This window comes from Dipodomys merriami, unplaced genomic scaffold (assembly GCF_024711535.1).
Source record: "Dipodomys merriami isolate MVZ:Mamm:240054 unplaced genomic scaffold, mDipMer1.0.p SCAF_2, whole genome shotgun sequence".
In the NCBI taxonomy this organism is placed as follows: domain Eukaryota; kingdom Metazoa; phylum Chordata; class Mammalia; order Rodentia; family Heteromyidae; genus Dipodomys; species Dipodomys merriami.
In genome coordinates, this window is record NW_027203381.1 from 73,578,722 (window position 1) to 73,604,764 (window position 26,043).

The 26,043-nt window shown below is 36.5% G+C and overlaps 1 protein-coding gene across 6 annotated transcripts in view; it reads right to left on the minus strand.

Annotated features, from left to right (window-relative positions):
* Stxbp5l (syntaxin binding protein 5L) overlaps positions 1-26,043 on the minus strand; it is a 195,335-nt gene that overhangs the window by 128,130 nt on the left and 41,162 nt on the right. For all 6 annotated transcript variants that reach the window (XM_070030125.1, XM_070030124.1, XM_070030123.1 and 3 more), the window contains exons 4-5: positions 17,296-17,377; positions 16,519-16,619 (exon numbers count right to left, since the gene is read on the minus strand). In XM_070030125.1, the coding sequence (XP_069886226.1) occupies positions 16,519-16,619; positions 17,296-17,377 (183 nt within the window). The remainder of the gene's footprint in view (positions 1-16,518; positions 16,620-17,295; positions 17,378-26,043) is intronic.

A 26,043-nucleotide genomic window follows, 5' to 3' on the forward strand; every position in this document is an offset into this window, starting at 1 on the left:
CCTGGGAAAAGATCAAAATTAAAAATTTGAAGTGCAGTTTTCACTGAATGTGCATTGCTTTTGCACCATTGTAAAGCCAAAAAATTGTATGTTTATCATAAATTGGGAGCTGTATATATGTTCATATAAATATTTATATCTCCTATTAGTACTTTTTGCTGAAGGAACTTCATTAATATGATGAACAAAATTAACTAGAAATAGACTATACCTCAATACATAAAATAAGATTTTGTGATTCCATACTAATTAACTAATGAATGAATAAATAAAAGGGAAAAAGACAAATACTCATTGCAAAAATTCTAGTATGTCATGCACATAATCTGCTCTTAAAGAGGTGGTATACAAATCTCCACTCTAAACACAGATGTGTATAGTAACTTCCCTTCAAAATAAACTGAATGAGGAGATGAAAGAGTAATTTTATAATGGAATAAACTGAAAAACATTACCTCTTCCAGCAATATAATCAGTAGAAAAGATTAAAAATGCTAATAGTGGATACTCTTGCATTGATGTGTGGAAAATAACTTCTGGCTACTGGATTTTAAACTCAGAACCTTGTACTCTACAACTCAAGCCATGCTTGACATTTTACCTTTGTGATCATCCTAAAAATCTATAATCTCAGGTCAATTATGACAAAACCATCAAATTTCAGTGCTACGAATTGGTGCTTCATTTTTCACAAAGAAGTGCCAAGTCAGGGTAGAGGAGATTTCGCAAAAGCTAAATTTCAACCTTACCAAGAACTGCAGGCTACAACTAAAACAGAGATCTTAAAAGGAAGATTAAATACGATCTAATCTACCAAATATACCCAAACATTCTAGGATATAACCAAATATTACTGATCATACCAACACTGAAAGAACCTATTTTAGAATTTCCAGAGAAAAGATTTTTAAGGAACAACTAGAAAGTGCTTCACTGAGCTATTCTAAACCATCTTGAAACAAAGAAAAATATCTCAGTAAAAAAAGTAAATTATACAAACAAAAAAAATAACAAAAACACTCAAAAGATTATAGGATGGGATCACATCCCATGTGAAGTCAACAGAAAATACAACCAGTACACTTTTAAGATCCAAAGATATTACCCAATATATGAGCAGGGCGCTGACTGGCCATTCCTGTAATCAGAGCTACTCAGGAGACTGAGATCTTAGGATCCTGGTTCAAAGCCAGCCCAGGAAGGAAAGTTCGTGAGACTTCTATCTCCAACTAAGTACACCAGGGGCTGGGACGGTGGCTCAGTGGTAGAGTGCTTGCCTTGCATGCATGAGGCCCTGGGTTCGATTCCTTAGCACCACATAAGCAGAAAAAGCCGAGTGGGGCTGAGGCTCAAGTGGTAGAGCACTTTATAGCTGAAGAGCCGAGAGACAGTGCCCAGGTCCAGAGTTCAGGCCCCATGACTGACAAAAAAAAGAAACCAATTAAGTACCCCAAAATCCAGAAATGCAGCTGTGACTCAAGTGGTAGAGCCTTAGTTTTAAACACAAATGCTCAAGAGAAAACACCCAGGCCCTAAATTAAATCCCTATGACCAGCACCAGAAAGAAAGAGAAAAATATATTACTCAATCTAAACAAAAAAACAGAAACTGTATTTGAAAAGGTAAATTAATTACAGTGTCTTAGGGAGCCAGAGAATAATAACATATAATAAGATCCTAAAAGAAACGAAAACATGTTAGACTGAACCAGTCCTAAGAGAAACAGTGGTGATGGTGATCATTTCTGGAAAATGATCCCAAATTTCTTTAAAAGCCATGAAGAAAGGTAAGTAAACCACAAATAGGACAAGCTTCTCCATCCCCACATACACAAAAAATCCAAGATACATCTGAAAATGGAAAATGAAGAAAAAAATCTTGCAAGAATGTGGTAAAAAAATGATTGCTTGCTAAGATGGAACATTTGAAAGACAATGATATTCTTAACTGAAATCATGGTAGCCAAAATTTAGTAATATACATCTTTCAAATGCTGACAAAGGAGGCTATCAACTCAGTATTCTTTATTTCTTTTTGGCAGTACTGGCATTTGAACTCACAATCTCAAACTTGTTTCTTGGGTGCCCTTGACTATAGCCACATGTGTAGTCTCTCAAATCAACATTCTGTACTCAGTAAAAATAAGATACTTACAAGACAATATGTTGGAAGTGAACTGTACAACTTGTGTGGGAGGAGAGTGGAGCAGGGTAAGTAGGAGAAAAAGGAGGGGGGTAACAAGTTCAACAAGAAATGTACTCAGTACCATATGTAGGTAACTATACATCATCTTGACAATAAAATGTACTCTGCACATCATCTTGACAATAAAATTAAATTAAAAAAAATAAAAACGTACGTTAGAAATGTCCTTGTTGGACCCAGGATGACCCACTACAACAATGATACTCACAAGACACTATATTGGAAATGAACTTTACAACTTCAGGGGGGAGAGGAAGGAGGGAGCGGTGAAGGAGGGAAGAGAGTAGGAAAAAAACAAGGAGGGGGTAACAATGTTTGACAAGAAATGTACTCACTACCTTACTCATATAATTGTAACCCCTATACACAGCATCTTTGCAATAAAATAATTTTTTAAAATGTCCTTGTTAATTAAGGAAAGCCCAAAAACATGTGACGAATGGAACTACCCAATAAAATGGCTATATGTGGATCATACCTATAAAATCTGAGGATCACCATTCAAAGCAAACCCCTACAGAAAAGTTCTTGAGATTCTTATTTCCAATTAGCCATCAAAAATATCTGGAAATTGATCATTGGTTCAGGGGGAAGAGTACCAATCTTTAATGAAAAAGATAAGGGATAGAACCCTGACAACAGGTTCTAGCCCCAGTGCACACAAATGCACGCGCATATGCGCGTATGCACATGCGCGCGCGCGCGCGCACACACACACACACACACACACACACACAGAGGATAACTGGAAGAATTATTTTAAAGAGAAATGAAATGATAAAAGTAGTAAGTCTGGAGAATCAAGAAATAAGCAAAGTAACAAATTGAATTTAAATTAGTAAATATACTATTCTAGTAAGCTTTTAAATTTGTTTGAGAGTTAAGACAAATACCATGTGCTTTTTAAGGTTATGAAGGTATGGTTTGAAGAATAGTTACATAAGAAAAATTATGCTACAATATAAAGAAGGGTAAAGGTAAGGCTTCAAGTAAAACTGATAAAATATCAACAATTTTAATGACTCAAAAACTAGAAAATGGACATTTCTTCATTTTGATCAAGAGCATCTACAAAAATGTATTATCTACCATCACCTTCAATAAGTTAATGCTTTTACCCTAAAATTAGAGCAAAACAAAGAGGTTGATTTCTTGCCACTGTTAGGTAACATGATCTAGCCAATGTATTAAGGTATGACAGGAAATAACACACAGACTAGAAAAAAATTCCTATTTTTAGATGAAATGCTTGTTTACATACAAATTCCAAGAATCCTATAAAAAATTAAATTGCAAGGCCTAGTACAAAATAAAAGTTCAGGGCCTCTAGCTGAATACTGATTTCTCATGTCTATAATTCTACTTACTTATAGGCTGAGATCTGAGGATTATGGTTGGAAGCCAGTGGGGGCAGGGAAAGTCCATTAGCCTCTTATCTCCAATTTATCACCCAAAAGCCAGAAATGGATCTATGGCTCAAGAAGAAGAATACCTTAAGCACAAAAGCTCAAGAACAGCATCAGGCCCTGAGTTCAAGGCTCGGGAACACAACAAAAAAATTTTTTTCAGGGTCTCTTTTTCAAACATCAGGAAAATATGTTGTAAAAGGTGAAACAGGTCTGAGAAGGTAGCTTAGTGATAGAGTGCTTGCCTAGCATGCATGAAATCCTAGGTTCAATTCCTCACTACATAAACAGAAAAGGTCAGAAGTGGCTGTGGCTCAAGTGGTAGAGTGCTGGTCTTGAGCAGAAGAAGCTCAGAGATAGTGCCTAGGCCCTGAGTTCAAGCCCCAGGACAAAAAAAAAAGGCAAAACATAAAACTTTTCTTCTTTTGTATTTTCTCTAATGACTTTGCATGTTTCTCTAAATAAAGAAAATTTATTAGTTTAAATTTTCAAAATGAATTTTTGCCATTCATTATATATTATTCACTTTAAATTCAAATAAAATAATATCAGACACAGTGTGCCCCAGGCATAGTAGTGAATACTTGTAATCTCAAATACTTGAAAGGAAGAGACTAAGAGGATAGCAGCTGGAAGCCAAATTGGCAACAAGTTAGTAAGACCTCATCTCAATTACCAAGCCTAGCTTGGTAGTTCATGCCAGACATTCCAGCTGTGTAGGAAGTATAAATAGAAGGATCTCAGTCCAGGATCGTCTGGGAGAAAATGTGAGACCCTATTTGAAAAGTAACTAAAGCCAAAAGGGCTGTGGACATGTAGCAAGCATACATCCACAGTTCAAATTCCAATACTGACAAAAGGTAAAAATAAAAATAACAAGAAAATATGTAACTTATCTGTAAAATCACCATAACACACAATTTATAGTTACAACTCATATATGCATTTGTTAATAATTCTTACCTGAAAACTATAAGCACTTTCCAAAGCTAAAGCATGCTTTTCTTTCATTTTCTGATATACACAGGCTAACTTTACCCTCTACATTTGGCTTCTTAATGAAGAGGGAAGTTCTGAGTAGAAAAGGAACTATGGGTTACTCTTCATGTACTATTATAGGCAAAATGGTGATAATACTGTTAGTTAATAGAGAAAAATAACATGAATAAGATAGGGTAAGATGGAGTTCCTTGGCCATTTCTAGCTCTTAGAATGCCACTGACTTCTATAGTTGACTTCTATAGTTGAAGAAAGTTGTAGATCCTATTTAAAATACAAACTTTCAGTGTGTATACACACACACACACACACACACACACACACACATAAACACACACACATATATGCTGGGGACATGTAAATCACATGGGTCTCTAGACATTCACACACTGAGCCCAAAGAAGGATATGCATAGGAGCTGATCACAAAGACTCATTAGCTCTGTGCATATGATCATATAAAATAATATTTTATGAAATGAACTCCAAGAAAAGGAAACAAGATATTTTTAGTTGCTGTTGCTGTTTTTGTTTTCTTTTCCTCTTGTCTTGTTTGTTAGTTTGTCTTTAGGAGGATTAAAGGGGGCCACAGAAAAGGGTGTACAAATACAACAGTGGAACTTCCTAGATACTATGTGGAAAATGAACTGTGGGTGGGGACAGGAGGGAAAAATGAGAGAGAGAGACAGAAACCAAGACAGAGACAGAGACCCAGAGACAGAGACAGAGAGAGGGAGAGAGAGAAAGAGACAGAAACAGAGAGAGACAGAGATAGATAGAAACAGAGACAGAGACAGAGAGACAGAGTGACAGAGGGAAGGGGAGACATGGTTCAAAAAAATTGTACTCATTACCTGATTCATATAACTGTAATCCCTCTGTATATCACCTCTGCAACAAGTTTTTTTTGAGTGAGTATGAGAATGGAGAAGAAAAAACTGACAGAAGATATGCATACTATATCACAATTCCACAATGCTCTACTGTCACCTAAAGTAGCTAGTGAGGGCAAAGCATAGAATCAAGCACTAACCATTCTGAATACAAACCTCTAACTACATAGTACAAAGAGCTGGTCCTGACTAAAACGGTTTAGTGAATTTAGCGAAGTTGCAGGCTACAAAATGAACATTCTTGAAAGTGGAGGTACATCTCAAGTGGTAGAATTCCAGGCTTGAGTGAAAAAGCCAAGCAAGAGCATAAAGCTTGTAGTTCAATCTCCAATACTGGCACAAAATCAACATATAAAACTAGTGGCTCATGCCTGTCATACTTGCTACTTGATCAAGGTTCAAAGCCTGCCTAGGCAGAAAAAAAAATCTATGAAACACTTTGTTTTTGTTTTTGTTTTTAGAACAAATTGGTCACTAATTTTTGTATTATTTTTTATTGTGAAAATACTGTACAGACTATGAAACACTTTTATCTGATTAACCACTAAAAAACCAGAAGTAGAGCTGTAACTCAAATGTCTGAATGCCATCCTTGAGCAGAAAAAGCTAAGGTACAGCTTCCAGGACCTGAGTTCAGCTTTGGTAGTTTATAGAAATATAAAAATTATACAACTACAATTTATATGGAAAAGCAAAAGAACTAAAGCAACCTAGTTTTGGGTGGGGGCAGGGCTTGAACACTGGGCCTGGGCGCTATCCCTCCTCAGCTCTTCAGCTTAAGGTGAGTGCTCTACCACTTAAGCTGTGCCACTTCTGGTTTTGTGAGTGGTTTATTGGAGATAAGAGTCTCACGGTCCTGCCAGGGCTGGCTTTGAACTGCGATCCTCAGATCTCAGCCTTCCTAATAGCTAGGATTACAGGCATGAGCCACAGACCCCCGGGCTGCAACCTAGTTTTAAGAGAAAAAAAAGTGGGAAGAATTACTAAACTCAATTTAAAAATATACTTTGTTGTTACAGTAATCAAAATATGTTACTGGCACTGGAATAGAAACAGCAAAGGAAAAAATAATAGGGTACTATTGAAGAGATCCATATAATACAAAATTGCAGAAGCAAATACATGGAGGAAACACAGACTTCAACAAACAGTACCACTTGAGCCACAGCGCCACTTCCTTTTGTGATGTTCTTGCATCACAAAAGTATGTTTTATAAGAATTCATTGATCATTTAAAAAAGTTGTAATGATTTAAAAAAGGTTTATTTAAAAAAGGTTAATGATTTTTAAAGGGAAAATGTATATGCTTATCTCAATAAATGCATAATGACTATGATAAAATTCAACATTCAGTAATGATTTATATATATATATATATATATATGTATATATATTATATCATCTCATCTGGTCTCTCTAAGGTGGACAGTGCCTAGTTCATTCACTCTTTCTGTAGATATTATCTGTTAAACTGGCTTGTACATTTTATTCCTTAGCAGCTCTATCATTGTCAGTTTTCTCATTCTGTGACTCCCGTAAGTCTGTATCTGGTACCTCCATCAGTTTTTGGTCACTAGCTTGTCACCTCCAGCTAGAACCTTTTACAACTTTTAATAGCTGTTCTTTAAGGTCTGTATTGGCTTCATATTGCTTGATAGAGACTCCTTTCTATATTTTTAAAGACTTCTTTTGGTGGTTCACCAGTTATCTTTCTCTTTTTAAATAATACTGTACAGAAAGGGATTACAATTACATGAGCAAGGTAATGAGTACATTTTTTATCAAGCATTGTTGCCTCCTTCTTTGTTTTTCCCCTACCATCCCTTCCTTCCCACCTCCACAACTACACTCCTTCCTACCTTCCCTCCACCTAAATTGTAAAGTTTGTTTTTCAACATAGTGTCTTGTACATCTCATTGTTACAATGGGTCAACCTGTATCCCTATTTAAAATTTTTGTTTTTCTCTTCCCCTCCCCAAATTATACCAACATCAAATACAGTGAAAACAGGGGTTATACCATGGGGGAGGAATATACAAAGCAACAAAAAAAAATCACATGGTACCTTATAAATGCATTAGAAACAATAGCAAGAAAGAAAAAACCACTTGTGTCCCTATCTTGGGGTTCATTTCGCTTAACTTCATCTTATCTGGCCATATGTACATAGCTATTGACCTTTTCTACTTGTCCCAGACATATACTAGTTATTGCAAATAAGGGAAACCATGGGACCTATGATTCTTGGGCCTGGCTTACTTCACTTAATATGTGGGCTAAAGACTTAAAGAGAAACTTCTCTGAAGAGGAAATAAGAATGGCCAATAGACACATAAAGAAATGCTCAACCTCTCTAGCCATAAAAGAAATGCAAATCAAAACAACATTGAGATACCACCTCACCCCAGTTTGAATGGCTATAATCAAGAACTCTAATAACAACAGATGCTGTTGGGGATGTGGATAGAAGGGAACCCTATTACATTGTTGGGGTATAAATTTGTTCAGCCACTTTGGAAAGCAGTATGGAGGTTCCTCAAAAGACTCCACATAGAGCTCCCCTATAACTCAGCAATCCCATTTTTGAGCATTTACCCAAATGATCACAAACAAGAACATACTAACGCTACCAGCACAACTATGCTTATTGCAGCATTATTTACCATAGCTAAGATTTGAAACCAACCCAGATGCCCCTCAGTAGATAAATGGATCACGAAAATGTGATATATATATATATATATATACATATACATGTATATATATGTATATATATATATATATATGAATTCTATACCTCCATCAGAAAGAATGACATCGCCCCATTTGTTAGGAAATGGAAAGACTTGGAAAAAATTTCATCAGTTATCTTTCTATGTAACTCATCACCTATGACTGAATGTCCTAGAAAGGATGTATTATGTCCCTTAATGGTTTTTTCATGTATCTACTTTCCTATTTTGTTGCAGCTGTTCTTGACAGATTTTAATTTTTCTTGAATAGCTATCTTCCTTGGTGCCTCCACTGCATTCCTTATCTTTCAATTTGGGCAGTTTCTGTTGTTTTCAGCATTTTTGGTGATTGTGTGTGACTTCTGGAGCATTCAGGAAGTATGTTCTCAGAATCCCGTATTCACATAGATTGTTTGTTCACCTGCATTTGATGGCTAAGCAATGTAGACTAGAGTGAGGCCTTGGATATTTACCCACACTGTGTCCAGGTTTAGTAAGTTCTTACAGTTTCTCCACTTGGGGATGAGTATAACAGATTGTGCCTGTATTTCTAAGATCACACATCAAGCCTGCCATTAGTAGCCCTTTGCCATTTAAATTCACTAGATTCACCCTGGTAGGTAGAAGTATAACTCATCCAATGGTGTGGTGCACTATTTTTGTTGTTGAGTCATCATAGCTTCTTTAGTTTTCAAATTATCCCTGGCAGCCAAAAGTCCAGTGGTTTGGCCCTGGGGATTTACAGTGAGATATACAATTTTTATGCCTTTTGAGAGCCTGGCAAACTTAATCTCTTAGGAGGAATTAGCCCTAGCAAGTAGGACCCCAGTGAGTTGGCCAGCTACTTTTGGGAAGCTAACAGTTTTATCCCTCATCTTGGTACTCTCAGTGGCCTCATCTAGCTCAGTGTCCTCTGCTGAATTAGTTGCAGCAGCCTGATTTTCAACAGCTAATTAGGGATCCTTTGGCAATCTGGAGTCTAATGGTTCCCCCCTTTTCTTTTTGGAGGTTTGAGGCTTGTGTGTACAATATTGATAGGAGAGGAAACCTTGCACCATTTAAGCTTCTTGGCTACACCCCTAGCAGCCAGGTGTTAGTGGCTAGATTCTCTGCTCTTTTGATCAGGTCAAACTTTAACTTCTTAGTGATCTTTGGGGAGGACTTTCCTAACAATATCATCTGCTGATAAACTAGCCTTTGTGACAGTGTTTCAAACAACTTTGCTTCAGCACTTTGAGAGCTCAGTTTTGGTGGGTTTTTTTGTTTGTTTTTGTTTTTGTTTTGGTCGATAGAGTATTTAAAAGTTTAAAACCTTGTCTACCCAGTATTTGAGTATGCACAGTAGTCGTCATTGAGGAAGTACTGCACTGTTTTCCTGTAGAATTAAACTTAACTTTGAATTCAGCATAGTTGCCCCCAATGGGCAATTCTTTACCACTTATGGTAAAGAGTAGCCTGGAACAGTTTAGTATCCTCTGCTTTTGACTTATACCTAGCAGCAGGAGGTTCAGTAGCTTTTTGGGGACTCAAGTCAAATTGTACAATCTTTCTAACCTTAGATGGTACTTTGCCATTGCCTGGTTTAGTCTCTCCAACTGCTGACCATTTCCTGGCGGTTAGGCTCTGCCATCAATTAATTGGCCACTGATACTCTTGATACACAAGGCAGGCCTGTTATAATTTAACTTCATCAACAACAGATTTGGCCTTGGCAAACTGGAGTTGGGCTGATAATCCTCCTTTGTGACAGAGATGGGAGCTCCAGTTGATGATGGTCGTGGGATTCTTTCCTCCACAGTACTTAAGTACTCAAGGCCCTGCACCAGTTGACTTCCTGAATGTCAATAGAAGTTGCCTCTGCAGATGACTGGCTGGTGATGGCTTGGTCTTCTGTTCTCTGACCTTTGGGCTCCTTTGCCCTGCCCCTCTCCCATAGGGGCCCAGGGTCTTCTTCTTCTGGTCTTACTTTTAAAGTTGACCTCTCACTTCAAAAACAGTTAAAAATTAGCAGCTTCCAAATCCTAGAATTGAGCTGTGGTGTGTGCTGTGGCTCTCACTTTTCAGTCTGTTGAAAACTGCTTCTTTGTCCCTAAAACAACTTTTAATTTTACTTGTCAGGTAGTCCAAAAAGAGAGTCCAGATATCCAAACAAGAGAAGTAACCTTCATGAGTAGGTTTTCATCAAGCTCCTCTACCCTGCTCTTCACCATGCATTCATTGTTATTCTGCAGGAGGTAGGTCTGCTGGAACATACACAGCAAATACTTTTCAAATTCCAGAGGCATGAAATTCTTGAGTATAAGTTCACTGAAGCAGGGCATGGCCAGTACTCCAAGTTAAATGCACTCCTACCCAACACATGGTTCTAGCTGCTACTATTCACTGATGTCATCTTTCTGGCCCAAATGTCACAGCCAAAGTGTGGAAAATGGAAAATGGTGATGAGGTGGGACAAGGTGATGTGAGCAGACAGAGGAATCCAACTGAACAGATGGGCCAGACACCTTCCTCAAGGAGAGGAAACAGACATACTCATACTTTGCAGCAAGGATAGAGAACAAGCTGATTCTAAACTTTGGCTGAGCTAGGACTTTGCAACAGTTTACCTAGCAAGTCATCTCAAAAACCATTAAAGTGTACACCATTACATAGTCATTCCTAATGCTGGAGAGAAAATACAAGCAGAATATCCAGGCTCCTGCTTGCTGGGCAAAATTAAGAAGCTCCTGTCTAACATTTTCTTTTACTGGTGCCCTACAATCCTGAAAAAAGTTCTGTCATCAAACTTTTCAATAACTTGAGGGAGACTTCTTCCCATGCCCTGACTCTTAGATTCTTTCTCTCACACAAACAGAAGATGTGGCCATTACTGAGGACCAGGAGTCAGAAGTAATAAGTAAGATGATTCCCTGGAATCTGCCACAAAGCTTAGCACATGCTGTCTGGGTGGAGGCTCAGGTGAACTGGCTCTTGGCTTCGTAAGTCCTGCTCCTATGGTTCAGGTTATGGTCCCAGCAGGCTGGGCTTGTGACTTTCCTACCCTATCTGGACAGTAAGGACCTCTGAAAAAAATACAGACCTCAGTCTTCCTCATTGGGGTCCCACTGGGCCCTCCTTAAGGAAATTCAAAAGCAGGAAATAGGATTTAGAGGCCAGAGAAAAGAGTGATGGACCCAGGGCCCCATGCAGCCAGAACCCCAATAGGGTGACTGCAGGCCCAAGGAGGGGTCTCTGGGCTTTCTGAGGGAGACAAAGGTGGCTGGGTGCAGAGGCTCAAGGAGCAGAAGCCAAAGGGGCCTCAGTGCTGCAGGAAGGTGGCAGCCTAAGGAGACCAGCCCACAGGCCAGCGATGTCTTCTCCACCTCAATCTCTGCTCCTGCTGCCTCAGCATCTGCCTGTTCAGATCACTTAGGCCACTTGGTCAGGCATCTACACCTGTAACATGCTTTTAAGCAACAGAATATGACAAGAGTCATGGGATGTCATGTCTACAACTAAGTTCAAGGATGATTATGACCTCCATCTTTTGTGAAGACTCTGTCTTATTGGTTTTGAAGAAGCAAACTTCTCTGTTGTTATCTGTCCTAAGTCAAACATTGAGCATGGCTGCTGGCCAATGGTAAACAATAAGCTTAGACTTTCCTTTGAACAACTTTTGAGAAAACTAAGGGAAACCATCATGCTTCAGATAAAACCACAGCACTGCATCCAGATAGGTCAAACTGTAGTTCATAAGAGACTGAAACAAAAACTTCAGCAAATGGGGCGGGGAAGGTGGCTCAGTGGTAGAGTGCTTGCCTTGCATGTATGAGGCCCTGGGTTTGATTCCTCAGCACCCCATAAGCAAAAAAGAAAAAAGCTGGAAATGGTGCTGTGGCTCAAGTGGTAGAGCGCTAGCCTTGAGCTGAAGAGCTGAGGGACAGTGCCCAGGCCCAGAGTTCAGGCCCCATGACTGGACCCAAAACAAAAACAAAAAAAACTTCAGCAAAGCCTTGCTTAGTCCATCAGACTATAAAATGATAAATGTGCTCTTTGAAGCTACTAGGCTTATAGTAATATGGTTACTATACAAAACAATAGATATTAATTCTAGGTCAGTTCAATAAGGGTAAAGTTCAATAAAGTAGTAAAGATAATAAATATAAAGAAAGAAAATTAGTGTTAATTGAAGATAACATGAATGTGTACATAGAAAAGCTGTAACATACTTAGTCGAATTTAAGTAATGTCATGGATGCAAAATCAGCACATAATTATAGGCCAGGCATGGTGAAGTCAAAGGAAGGAAAATTAAGACCTACAGGTTAGCCTAGAACTACACAGTAAGTACAAGAACAGCAAGACAACATCTTGAAAAATAAGAATAAAATTAATTATATTTCCATATTCTAAAAAACTACATCTAGAAAATATCCCTAAAATAATATTTACTCTCGCATTAAAAATATCAAGTATTGAAGATAGCCTAACAAAAATGTGGTAAATCTCTATAAACAAATCTGGTATGTAGAAAAATCTCAAGTAAAAAGAGACAGACAATAAATTCAGAGATTACACCTGTAATCCTTGCTACTCAGGGGGCTGAGAACTGAAGATTATGGTTCAAAGCCAACTGTGGCAAGAAAGTTCATGAGACTCTTATCTCCAATTAACCCCCAGAAAATCAGAGGTGGAGCTGTGGCACAAAGTGGTAGAGCACTAGGCTTGAGTGATAACGCTCAGAGAAAACATCCAGTCCCTAAGTTCAAGCCCCATGACCAATAATAAATAAATAAATAAAATTCAAGGACAAAGAGCCAAAATGTATCTTTGAAAAGAATAGAAATAACTTATATGATTTGTTTGTATTAATAAAGAGTTAAGAGTATAGGGAACAGAAAAGAAATATTCTTTCACTATATATAACTTTGTATCTTTTGAATGTCAAACCAAGTGAAGATATTAATTATGAAAGAAATCATAAAACCAGGCATAATGTTGCAACCTATAATCCCAACTATTCAAGAAGTACAGGCAGAAGGATCACAAGTTCTAGGTCAGCAAGAACAAAGCTGGCAAGATCAAAAGTTAGAGGTATGGTCCAAGTGGTAAACTACTTGCCTAGCAATCTCAAGGCCCTGGACTCAATTTCTCACACTGAAAAAAAGAAAAAGAAAAAGAACAATGAAAGATTTTAAATCTGGTTATGAATTGTATCCACAAAAGCCAACTGTTAGGCAATACTTTACTAGAGATCTTATAAATTAATAGGTACTTTAAAACCATTCCTTCCCTTCAATCTAACTAATATTTCTTAGGAATATTCTGATGATTTTAACCCTAAATAAGGTAAGAAATAAACATAAATAAGAAAAAATAAGATAAGTACAGGTAATTCAAAGGCATGCATATCAGAGTCAACAATAAATTTTATCCAAAAACCATATAAATCAAACTCTATGTTTTCTCCAACATTATACTAATTTAGATTAGTATGGGCTATCAATATATCTCACATGTGAATGACCTTATTCATCATTCAGATCACCCATCACAGAAATCAAGTTTCTCTTCCCTATTTGGGATTAAAATGTGTTTGATGAATATCCAAGGATTATTTGCCAGAAGCAAACAGAAGATCTAAACTAAACAATCAAAGTCTGGCTTCCACCTTCAAAGATTTTAAGACCAAAGACTAAAAAGTGAGAAATAAGCTGCAATTTATAACATAAGCTTCAAAAACTGAATTACAAAAGAAAAAAAAACAATTACATAGTATAAGCCCAAAATCATATAAAAATTATACATGATTATTATAGGCAGAAACTTTTTGAAAAGAGTCCCAGGGGCACAGCGTAAGAGACTTAACAAATGGGATTACATTAAAATAAAAAGTTTCTGCACAGCAAAGAACATAGTTACTAAACTAGAAAGACATCCAACAGACTAGAAGAACATCTTTACCAGCAATATATCCAACAAAGGCCTAATATCCAAAATATATAAGGAGCAAAAGAAATTAAATCCTGGCAAAGCTAATAAACCAATCACTACAGAGGAAAAGGAGCTAAAGAGAGATTTCTTAGAAGAAGAGGTAAGAATGGAAAGGAAATATATGAGGAAAATTCTCGACATCCCTGGCCATAAAGGAAATGCAAATCCAACAACTTCAAGACTTCGTCTCACCCCAGTTAGACTGGCCAACACCATGAATTGGAACAATGTTGGCAGGAATGTGTGTGTGGGGGGGGGTGGGAAGGAACCCTATTGCAGTGTTAGTGGGAATGTAAACTAATACAGGCACTCTGGACAGGGTCTGGAGCTTTCTCAAAAAACTAAACATAGATCTTCCATATGACCCAGCTATTCCATCCTAGGCATCTACTCTGAACATCACAAGCCAAGATACCTTAAGATACTTGTGTACCCATGTTCATTGCTGCACTATTCAAAATAGTCAAATTACGGAAACAATACAATAGGTGATGCCCTACAATAGGTGAGTGGATAAAAATAATGTGGTACCTATATACAATATAGAAAGTTACACAACCATTAGGAAGAATAATATGTCATTTGCAGGGAAATGGACGGGCTTAGAATAAATCATGTTGAATGATGTAAGCCAAGCTCAGAGAAGGAAATGGCACATGTTTTCTCTCATATGTGCAAGCTAGATCTAAAATACATGATGCTAGGCATTCACCCATAGTGAGTCTAAAGGAGGATATTCTTAGGGAAAAAACACAAAAGTGCAATACCTCTGTGTTTCTGATCATATAAAATAATATTTTTTGAAATGAACTCCACAAAATGGAAATAATGGGCTTTTTTCTTTTCTGTCTTGTTTACTGTCTTTTGGATAGTGGGACACAGACAAGGAAAAACAAAGGGTAAACAAATGCAGCAGTGGTACTCAGTAGATATTATGTTGAAAATGAACTACACAACTTATGGGCAGGGATGGGAGGGGAACCTGAGAGAGTGAAGGGATGACAATGTCTAAAAAGAAATGTGCTCTACCTGATTTATGAAGCAGTGACACCTCTGTACATCACCTTTTATAGTAACATTTAATTGAAAAATTACACATGATTAAATAGCTAAAACCTCTACCTTATGAGATACTTGGAAATGCTTTTCACATATAGAACTTGGGGTTTCATTAAAACTAGGAGGCTAAAGGAATCCTCCTAACCCTCATCTGGTAACATGACCAAGTATCATTTTTTACACTGTTCATCTTGGATTGTTGATTGTTGCTCAATAGTTGACAATATTTGTACTTGACATTTAAAAAACTAGTTTTGTTCAGTAAATTTTTAACTGTTAAAAAAGTAACAACTATGAATATGACTTAGTGGCTTTATACCTTGCTACTAAGGGTAAAGCCCCGAGTTCAAATTCTAGCATTGCAAAATCAAACAAACAGCAAAAAAGAGTGCTCAAGCAAAAACTAGTACAGGAGGTAACTGTCATAGTCAAAAAGGTATATATTCATTGGAGCTAGTTACTCATTGCTATTGTCCTAACTACTTAGGAGGCTGAAATCTGAGGATCTTGGCTCAAAGCCAGTAGAGATAGAAAAGTCCATGAAACTCTTATCTCCAATTTACCACCTAAAAGCCTGAAATGTACTAGAGTATTAGTGTTGAGCTCAAGTACTGGAGTACTGGAGTATTGTTGGGCAAAAAAATCAAGCAATAATGTTAGGCTCTGAGTTCAAGCCCCAGTACCAGCATAAAAAAATGTATATATTACTTCACTTCTAAATTTTGGTTCCATAGTCCAAGGGAAAGAAAATAATATTGTTCAAATGCCAGTTTTATTTAGAAGAACAAAAAGTTCAGGTGTTCTCCATTAGTAGATAAATGAATTTATACCAATGAATCAATTTATACCAATGAATTTATATCAATCTATTATTAAAAGCAACTTTAAATTTTGAATTCTGTCAAGCACTGGTGGCTCATGCCTATAATACTAACTACTCAGAAGGCTGAGATCTGACAATCACAGTTCAAACCCAATAAGGGCAGGAAAGTCCATGAGATTCTTATTTCCAATTAACCACTAGAAAACCAGAAACAGTGCTGTGGCTCAAAGTGATAGATTATTAGCCTTGTGTAAAAAAAGTTCAGGGACAGTGCCCAGGCCCTGAGTTTAAGCCCCACTACCAACAAAAAAATGAGTTTTTTCTACTTATTGAGATTATAATAGAAAAAAAATCTTCCAAGTAATGTGAAACTCGCTCAAGAGATAATTTTATTGTAGATTAACTATTTTTTAACTCATATGTTCTTACCGTTCTCGGTTAAATTTAAGGGAATGAAGAATAGCTGGCCTTTTTTGTCTAAGGTTCCACAAATGAAGTGTATCATCTGAACTGGCACTGACCAAAGCACCCTGTAACAAAAAGAAGACAAAGTATGTGTTGTATAGATCTTGAGATATATGGACATCTGCAGAAACTGAATAAAAGATGATCATTATTCTAAGAAAACAAACAGTTTTTTCAAGTCACTGAGTTCAATCTTCAAAGTGCTTGAATTTGGCATAGTGCAAACATTTAAAGCATTGTCACACAAGTTAACATAAAGAGCTTAACATAAAGAGCTCTATAGGAATCCAGGATCCACTATAAACATGAGTTGGGTTTTGTAATGTTCTATTACTTGGAGATAAGCTGGCCCTAAGCAACCTTCAACTACATGGAAAATCTATACCTGTTTTGAGCTTGATAAATATATACTTGGTTTCAAGAAAACTTCTCATAACCATAGTTCTATAAAAAGATATAGGATAGTTAATTGCCATAACAGATATGGATAATAAATTCAAATGTGTTATAAAACCAACAAATGAATATGGAAATAAAAAGATAAATGTACAAATAGATAAAATATTTGTAAATAACAGGTGAGAAAACTATTTCATTTAAAAGCAAATTATGAAATGATCATACCTATCTATGCAAATATTCCAAAAAAATCGCTCCAAATAGTTCTGAAAAGAATACTCAACTTTTAATACTGTGTATTTACGTGTGTGTGTGTGTGTTAAATAGTCAAAAAGTCCTTACCTCATTGATCAAGAATTGGAGCTGCAAAACAGCTGCACCACTTTCATGTTGACAATAACAATCAACACCAGGTCTCCCAAGTCTAAGATAATAAAAGTCAAGGAGTCTAACATTTTAGTCAACACAATATTAAAGAGCAAAGAAGGTAACTTATTTAGCAATTAATGTTTTGCATTCTTATTATTTTTATTTCTTAAACACAAGAGTTGGAAAAACTTAGTTTATGTAAATTATTTTGCACACCAGACTGAAAAAGGAATATTGTAAAAACTTGAAGGGGAGTAGTTTCTTCCTTATAAAATAAAACAAGAATTGGGAATCCAGAGATTTCATTTACTTTAAGACTTAGCTGATTAAACACTTCTTTTTCTACAATAAGTTCAAAATAATTAAAGATTTTAATGTAACAAATGAGAGAAAACAACTTGTAATGTTTTTAAGTAAATTTCTTCATAATCTTAGTATATAAAAAAATCCTTTCTAAGTATAACTTAAAATTCATAGGTCATAAAGAAATTGATTAACTATATAAAATACAAAATCTTTATATGAAAAACTATAAATAAGACTAAAAGACAAAGAAATATCAGGAAATAATTAGTAATATGTTACAGATTCATTATTTTTATTATGCAAATATAATAAAGTTAACATATAAATCCAGAGCTAGAAAAGGAAGAAATAAAAGATGGAGAGAATGAGAAAACATTATGAATCACAATTTGCACATTCCCTATCTAAATTAAAAATATAGGCAAAATTTATCAAACAATAATTTTCAGATATTGCATATAGAGTTGAAGATTGTTGGGAATTCCTAAAAGACCAAAACCATGCAAGTGAGCCTTTTGACTCACTCAGCTTACTACCTAGAAAGAGCTTAGCAAGTTGAAACCTAGGGAGATAAAGAACCCAAGAGGAAGCTAGCAGATCTGGACAGACCTAGGAAGTGAAAGAAGAGTTCTCAAGACAAGAAAGAATATGGGCTGGGAAGGTGGCTCAGTGGTAGAGTGCTTGCCTTGCATGCCTGAGGCCCTGGGTTTGATTCCTCAGCACCACATAAGCAAAAAGAAAAAAACCAGAAATGGTGCTGTGGCTCAAGTGGTAGAGCGCTAGCCTTGAGCTGAAGAGCTAAGGGACAGCGCCCAGGCCCAGAGTTCAGGCCCCACGACCGGACCCCCCCCCAAAAAAAAAAAGAATAGAAAAGAAAAGGCAATATAAAAAAGAGCTCTAGAGAGCTGTAGAAGGAATAGCCTTGAATTTTTGGCAATTTACTGACAGGCAAGAGGTTTTGAAGAAACGGAACCAGCAACAAGTATAGAGTCTCTGACTGCAAGGGCAACAAGACCAGGGCTACTGGCCAGCCATGAATCCATACACAAGATCCACCCTAAGCTGGGCACTTGTGGTTCATGCCTGTAATCCTAGCTACTAAGAAGGCTTAGATTTGAGGATCGTAGTTTGAAACCAGCCCTGGCTGTAAAGTCACCATGAAACTCTTATCTCAACCACTCAAAGACTGGAAGTGGGGCTGCAGCTTGAAGTGCTAGAGAGCTAGCCTTGAACAAAAAAGCTCAGGGACAGTGTCCAGACCTGAATTCAAGCCCCACAACTGACAAAAAAGAGAGAAAAGATTGCCACCCCTGAAGGATACGCCCCCAAACTCCAATATGATCTCCCTGCAATATTATAAAAGAATTAAAAAAAGTGAGGATGAAATACTGCTAAAGTTCCTTACACATGCCTTGCATGTGTACCTCAGAGTGCATGGGTACCTCAGAGTGCCCATGTACAATGGCCAGAATCTCTTCAGAGAAATACATCTAACTCATTTCATAAAGCTAGTATTACCCAGATAACAAAATTAAATACAAGAAAACTTCAAAAACTAACTTTAAACAGAATTCATACTTAAATATAAAATGTAAAACTATAAATTTTTTGTAACAAGAGAAAATCATTAACATTCCAGGGATTGGTGAAGAATGCTAACAAGTAATATCAAAAACATTATCTATAAAAGAACTGATAAACTAGACTCAGTGAAAGATACTACCAGCAAATTAAAGAATAGGATAAAAATGTAAACATATCTAACAAAGTAGATGCAACATCAAAAAACTCAAACAACCCAAATATAAAATAGGCACAAGACAAAAACATCTATTTCGGGGCTGGGAAGGTGGCTCAGTGGTAGAGTACTTGCCTTGCAAGCCTGAGGCCCTGGGTTCGATTCCTCAGCCCCACATAAGCAAAAAGAAAAAAGCCGGAAGTGGCGCTGTGGCTCAAGTGGTAGAGTGCTACCCTTGAGCTGAAGAGCTGAGGGACAGCGCCCAGGCCCAGAGCTCAGGCCCCACAACCGGACCCAAAAAATAAATAAATAAATAAAAAACATCTGTTTCAATGAGAGATCATACAGATAGCAAACAAAGATGTTCAGCATCATTAGTCAAGAAGAAAATGGGAATTATCACAATTGCTAATATGAAATTATCAAAACAGCTTAAACAAACAATGAAATGTAACAGAATGGTACAGAATCATTCTAGAACCTCTCACACACAGCTGCCAGGAATGTAAAATGGTACAAACTTATAGAACATAATTTGGCATAGATTTATAAATCTGTACATGCTTTGATGATTCCTTCAGTACTTCACCATGGAGATTAAACTTAACATATTTTTAAAGGAGACAAATCATATTCATACCATGGCACTAATATCAGACAAAATGCGCTTAAATTAAAAAGTTGTGAGAGCTGGGCATGGTAGCACACCCCAGTAATTTCAGCTACTTAGAAGGTGAATGTCAGGAAAATTATGATCCAAGGTCAGTCTGGACAAAAAGTTAGGCAGACCTCATCTTAGTAAGTAAGCTGGGTGTGGTGGTTCATGTCTGTAATACTAGTTATGCAGGGGGCAGAGGTAAAAGGATTGCAGTTATAACTAGTATATGTTTAAGACAAGCAGAAATGGTCAGATAAGTTGATGTTAGGTGAAATGAACCCCAAGATAAGAACTCAAATGTTTTTTCTTTCTTGCTATTGTTTCTAACATATTTATAAGATATTTCTTTGTTGCTTTGTATGTTCCTCCTCCACAGTATAACCCCTGTTTTCACTGTATTTGATATTGGTATAATTTGTGGAGGGGAAGGTAAAAAATAAATTGTTTAAATAGGGATACAGGTGGACCCATTGCAACAATGTGATGTACAAGACTTTATGTCGAAAAATGAACTTTACAACTTTGGCGTGGGTGGGGGGAGAAAGAACAAGGGGAAGGTGGGATGGGATAGGATGGGATGGGATGGGATGGGATAGGAAGGGGAAACAAAGGAGGAGGCAACAATGCTTGATAAGAAATGTACTCATTACCTTGCTAATGTAATTGTAACCCCTTGTAGGGTATTTTCACAATAGAAAAAAGACTAACCTTACACAAAAATAAAACCCTTCTTTAAAAGACTACAGTTAAAAGAGCTGAGGGCATGGCTCAAGTGGTAGACTGCCTAGCTTAATCTAGCAAGCACAATACCCTGAGTTCAAACTCAGTACTGTAAAATAAAAGTTAGAGTGAGGTATAACAGACAAAGAAGGATATTTTAATATTAATAGAAATTTAGTACAGCAAGAATATATGAACATATGAAGCAATAAACCTGACAAAGTGAAGGTGTGTCTCAAGTGGTAGGGCAGCATCCTTGAACAAAAAAGCAAAAAAAAAATCACTTCAGATTTTCATACCTTGTTCTCAATATTGGATAGAAGAACATAAGTATATGGAACATAAGTAAAAAAAAGAAGAGACTTAACAAATTAGATCTAATGAACATATACAGATTACTCAACGTGGGCTGGGAAGGTGGCTCAGTGGTAGAGTGCTTGCCTTGCATGCCTGAGGCCCTGGGTTTGATTCCTCAGCACCACATAAGCAAAAAGAAAAAAAAGCTGGAAGTGGCATTGTGGCTCAAGTGGTAGAGCGCTAGCCTTGAGCTGAAGAGCTGAGGGAAGCGCCCAAGCCAAGAGTTCAGGCTCCACGAACAGACCCCCCAAAAAACAAAACAAAACAGACTACTCAACCAATAACCATAGGATACACATATTTTTCAACTGTATATGAACACATTTTTCAGGACAGATTTTAAGACAGGATAATAATTAAGTTTCAGTAGACCACAAGATAAGAGATCATACAAAAAAATCTTCTCCAGACATAATGTAGTGAAATTAGAAGTCAGCAAGAGAAGTTAAAGTAGGAAATTCATAAATACTTTAAAAATTAATAAACTTTAGCAACTAATGGACAGAAGAAATCTGAAAATAAATTAGAAAAATTGTAAAGATGAATGAAAATGGAGATACAACATACCATAACTCATGGGAACAGCAAAAATAGTGCTAAGACAGAAACATATAGATATAAATATAGATATAAATGTATAGCTATAAATACTTTTTAAGATGTACAAAAATAATAACCTAAGTTTATAACTTAAGGAAGTAGGAAACTAACAAAGTTAACAAAGAAAAAATAATAATACAGATTAGAGATAACAGAGAAAAATCATTAAAATCAAATATTGATTCTTTAGGAAGATAAAAAATGACAAACTTTAACAAGATGGACAAAAGAAGACTAAATTACTAAAAAAAAAAAAAAGTGAAAATAAGTCACTGCTACAAATTGATAAAGGAATTTGAGGATGAGGGAATAATACCTAATTCATTCTTGAGACCAACATTTGTCTGATTCCAAAGCCAAAGACAGTACAAGATATATAACCTGTGGGGATTTGCTCCTGGCATGTAGGGATGATTCAACCTATGAAAATCAGTCAATGTAATACACCACTTAATAAAATGGCGGGGGGAGGGAAGCCCAATCATCTTACTTAAAGCAGTAAAAAAAAAAGCATTTTTGCCAACATACTTCCATATGTAAAAAAAATAACAATAAACCAATAAGAAACTATCTCAATTTAGTAAGGATTACAGATGAAAACTCACACCAGACATCAAACTCAATTGCTATAAAAACAAAAAGCTTTTCCTTTAAGATCAAGATTATCAAAGGCTTACAACTTTCTCATTTGTATTTAACATAGTAGATGAAGTTCTTCATTGCCCAGAGCTAAGAAAGGAGAGGAATTGGAGTTATCATTTAGTTGTTATGAGGTTTCCATTTGTGTTTTGGAGGTAGTATGGTTTGAACTCAAAGCCTTATGTTAGTCAGGTGCTCTACCTCTTGAATCATACCATCAGCCCATTTTTGCTTTAGTTATTTTTGCTTTAGTTATTTCTCAGATAGCATCTTGTACTTTTTTCCTGGAACTGTAGCCTTTTACTCCTATTTATACATCTCATATAGCTGGAATTACAGGTATAACACCAAACCCAGCTTGTTTGGTTGAGACTAGAGTCTTACTAATATTTTTGTTGTTCTTTGTCTGGGTTCAAACCATGATCCTCCTAATTTCCAATTACAAAGTAGAAGGATCACAGGCATGTGGCACCATACATAGTCCAGCAGTTTAGCTTTTTTCCTTTTAAAAAATGTTTTATTGTTATTATAAGTCAGGTAAGAGTACATTTCTTTTTTAAATTAACTTATTTTAAAGTTACAAACACATTTTAATCTTCACAATGATAGTCATCATTATCTAAATCTACATTGCTTATGAAGTCTATGATCTTCAAGAATAAAATTATTTTTTTTACAAATCGGGTGATATGTACATTTCTTTCCTTTTGCTTAGTATCAGCTGTTCCCTCTCTCTCATTCCCTCCTTCCCATCGCTGCCCTTGAGTTGTTTAGTTTACTTTCATCAATGTCCAGTGCAGCTGATGACCCCCTCTGTTGCATTTTTTCATCCACTTTCCACTTATTTCACCTTCCCCCAGATGTGCCTGTGTTTACACCATAATGAGGTAAAGAATACAGAATCATCTGAAAATGATAGGACAATTTAAGAAGAGGTCCTTTGTTCCTTATCTTTGGGGTTCTTCTCAGTATGCCTATTGTTTTATGTACAAATGAAGGGGTGAATGGGTGTTTCAATTTGGTATTTTTCTCCTGAGACTATACTCTTTTGGTCTCATGTGTATGGGTGACTTGAGTCCTGTTTTACTTTGTCATATCTCATTGCATTTTAATTTTAACATCTGCATATCAGGGAGAACATGTGTCATTTGTCTCTCTGATCTTGGTTTACCTTGCTCAACATGATCTGTTCTAGTTCCATCAGATTCGTGCGAATGCCATTATTTTATCCTTTCTAATTGCTGTGTAAAATTTCAATATATATAGATTTATATCACAATTTTGTGATCCATTCACTTGTAGTGGGGCATCTGTGTTGTTTCCATATCTTGGCTATTGTGAACAGTACAGCAATGGACATGGAAATGCAGGTATCCTTGTTGTATCCTGGTTCCTGTTGCTCAGGAAAGATGCCTATGAGTGGAATGGCTGGGTCAAAGGGTATGTCTATGTTTAGTTTTCTGAGGAACCTCCAGATTGCTTTCCAGAGTGGTTGTATTAGTTTACATTCCCACCAGAAGTGCAGTAGGGTTCCTCTTTCTCCACATCCCCACTAGCATTTGTCCTTGTCTGAATTTAGGATATAGGACATTCTGACTGGGGTAAGGTGGTATCTCAGGGATGATGAACATTTCCTCATGTGTTTCTTTGTCATTTGAACCCCTTCTTCTGAGAAGTCTCTCCTTAGCTCCCTTGCCCACTTAATGATTGGTTTGTTAGATCTGGGAGGGATTCATTTCTTGAGCTCCCTCTATATAGTGGATATTAGGCCTTTGTCTGATATATTGCTGGTAAATATCTTTTTGTAGTTGGTTGGCTGTCTTTCTAGTTTGGTAGCTGTGTCTTTAGCTGTGCAGAAATTTTATTTAAAGGTATCCATTTGTCAAGTCTCTCTCCAGTTTGTTGTGACCCTGGGACTCTGTTCAGGAAGTTTCTGCCTGTGCCTGTAAGGGCTAGTGTTTCTCCTACTTTGTCCTGGAGTAGTTTCAGAGTTTCAGGTTTGATGTTGAGGTTTTTAATCCATTTTGAATTGATGTTAGTACACGGTGATAGTTTTCTGCATGTGGCTGCCCATTTTTCCCAGCACCAATAGTTGAAGAGGCTATGTTTTTTCTACTGTATGTCTTTGATTCCTTAGTCAAATATCAGCTGTAGTTTTATTTCTGGGTCTTCTAATGTACTCCATTGGTCTTTGGGTCTATTTTTGTGTTAATAACAAGCTGTTTTTGTTATTATGGCTGTATAGTAGAGCTTGAAATCTGTTATTGTGATACCCTCTGCAGTGTTTTAGCTTTGTAAGATGAACTATATACAAAGAAGGATGGTGGTATTATGACTATAACTATGAATTACATTCTTCTTCTTCTTTATTTTTTTTTGTAAGTTGTGGAGCTTGAACTTAGGGCCTGGGCACTGTCCCTGAGCCTCTTTGTGCTCAAGGCTAGTACTCTACCAGTTGAGCCACAGCACAACTTCTGGTTTTTGAGTGGTTTATTGAAAATAAGAGTCACACCAGGACTTTTCTGCCCAGACTGGCTTCAAACTGTGATCCTCAGATCTCAACCTTCTGACTAGCTAGAATCACAGGCATGAGCCACCAGTCCCCACGTGAACTACATTTTTTTAAAAATCAAAACTTCCAGGATTACTCCCCAGTTGTACTCTTGGACATTTATGAAAACTGTATCATTCCATTTATGTGGCATTCTTGAGGTAGCAAAGCTATGAAAATGAAGAAATTAGTGGTTGTTAAAAGTTCAGATATGGGATAGAGAAGTTAAGAGTAACAGAATATCACTATAAATAGGCAAAATGAGGAATCCCTCTGATGACAGAAAAAGTCCTATATCTTGACTGTGTCAGTATTAACATTCGGGCTGTAATATTATACTGTAGTTTCGTAAAAGTTACAACTGGAGGAAATTGGATGATAATAGAGTACATGGGATTTCTCGGTATTATTTCATACACACACCTATAAATCCACAATTATCTCAGAATAAAAGGTTTAATTTGAAAAGCTGGAATAACATTAAATCAGCCAAGAGTACATTTATGGAACTAGTGTCAAATATTAGGAAAAAAAGGAAAGTTCTCAATATTGCTTCAATCTTTAAGAAACTGAAAAAAATAAAAATAAGTAAAAAATACCAGAGCAGAAATTAATGAAATAAAACAAAGGAAACCAAAAACCTAAAAGTTGATAATTTGTGAAAATCAGTAGAACTGATCAACTTCTAGCTAGATTCAGAAAAAGGAAAAACACATCCAGACACTGGTGGCAAGTGGCTATGATCCTACCTACAAGAAAAGCTGGGATCTAAGGATCACAGTTTGAAATCAGACTGCTAAGGGACAGAACCCAGACTCTACATTCAAGCCCTAATGCCAGCACAAAAACAAAACAAAAATACACAGACTACCAATAATAAGAATTAAACAAGGGACACCAATACTGATATTAAAGATATTAAAAATATGCCAATAATCAAAATATCAGGATACAAAATTAACCCACAAAAATCAGTACCCTTTCTATATACTAATAATGTACAAGCAGCAAGGGAAATCAAGAAAACAATCCAATTTGCAATCACCTCAAAAAAAAGTAATAAAGTATCTGTGAATAAACCTAACTAAGGAAGCGAAAGAGTTTTATAGAAGGAAAGAAATCACAAAGGATAACAGGAAATGGAAAGACCTT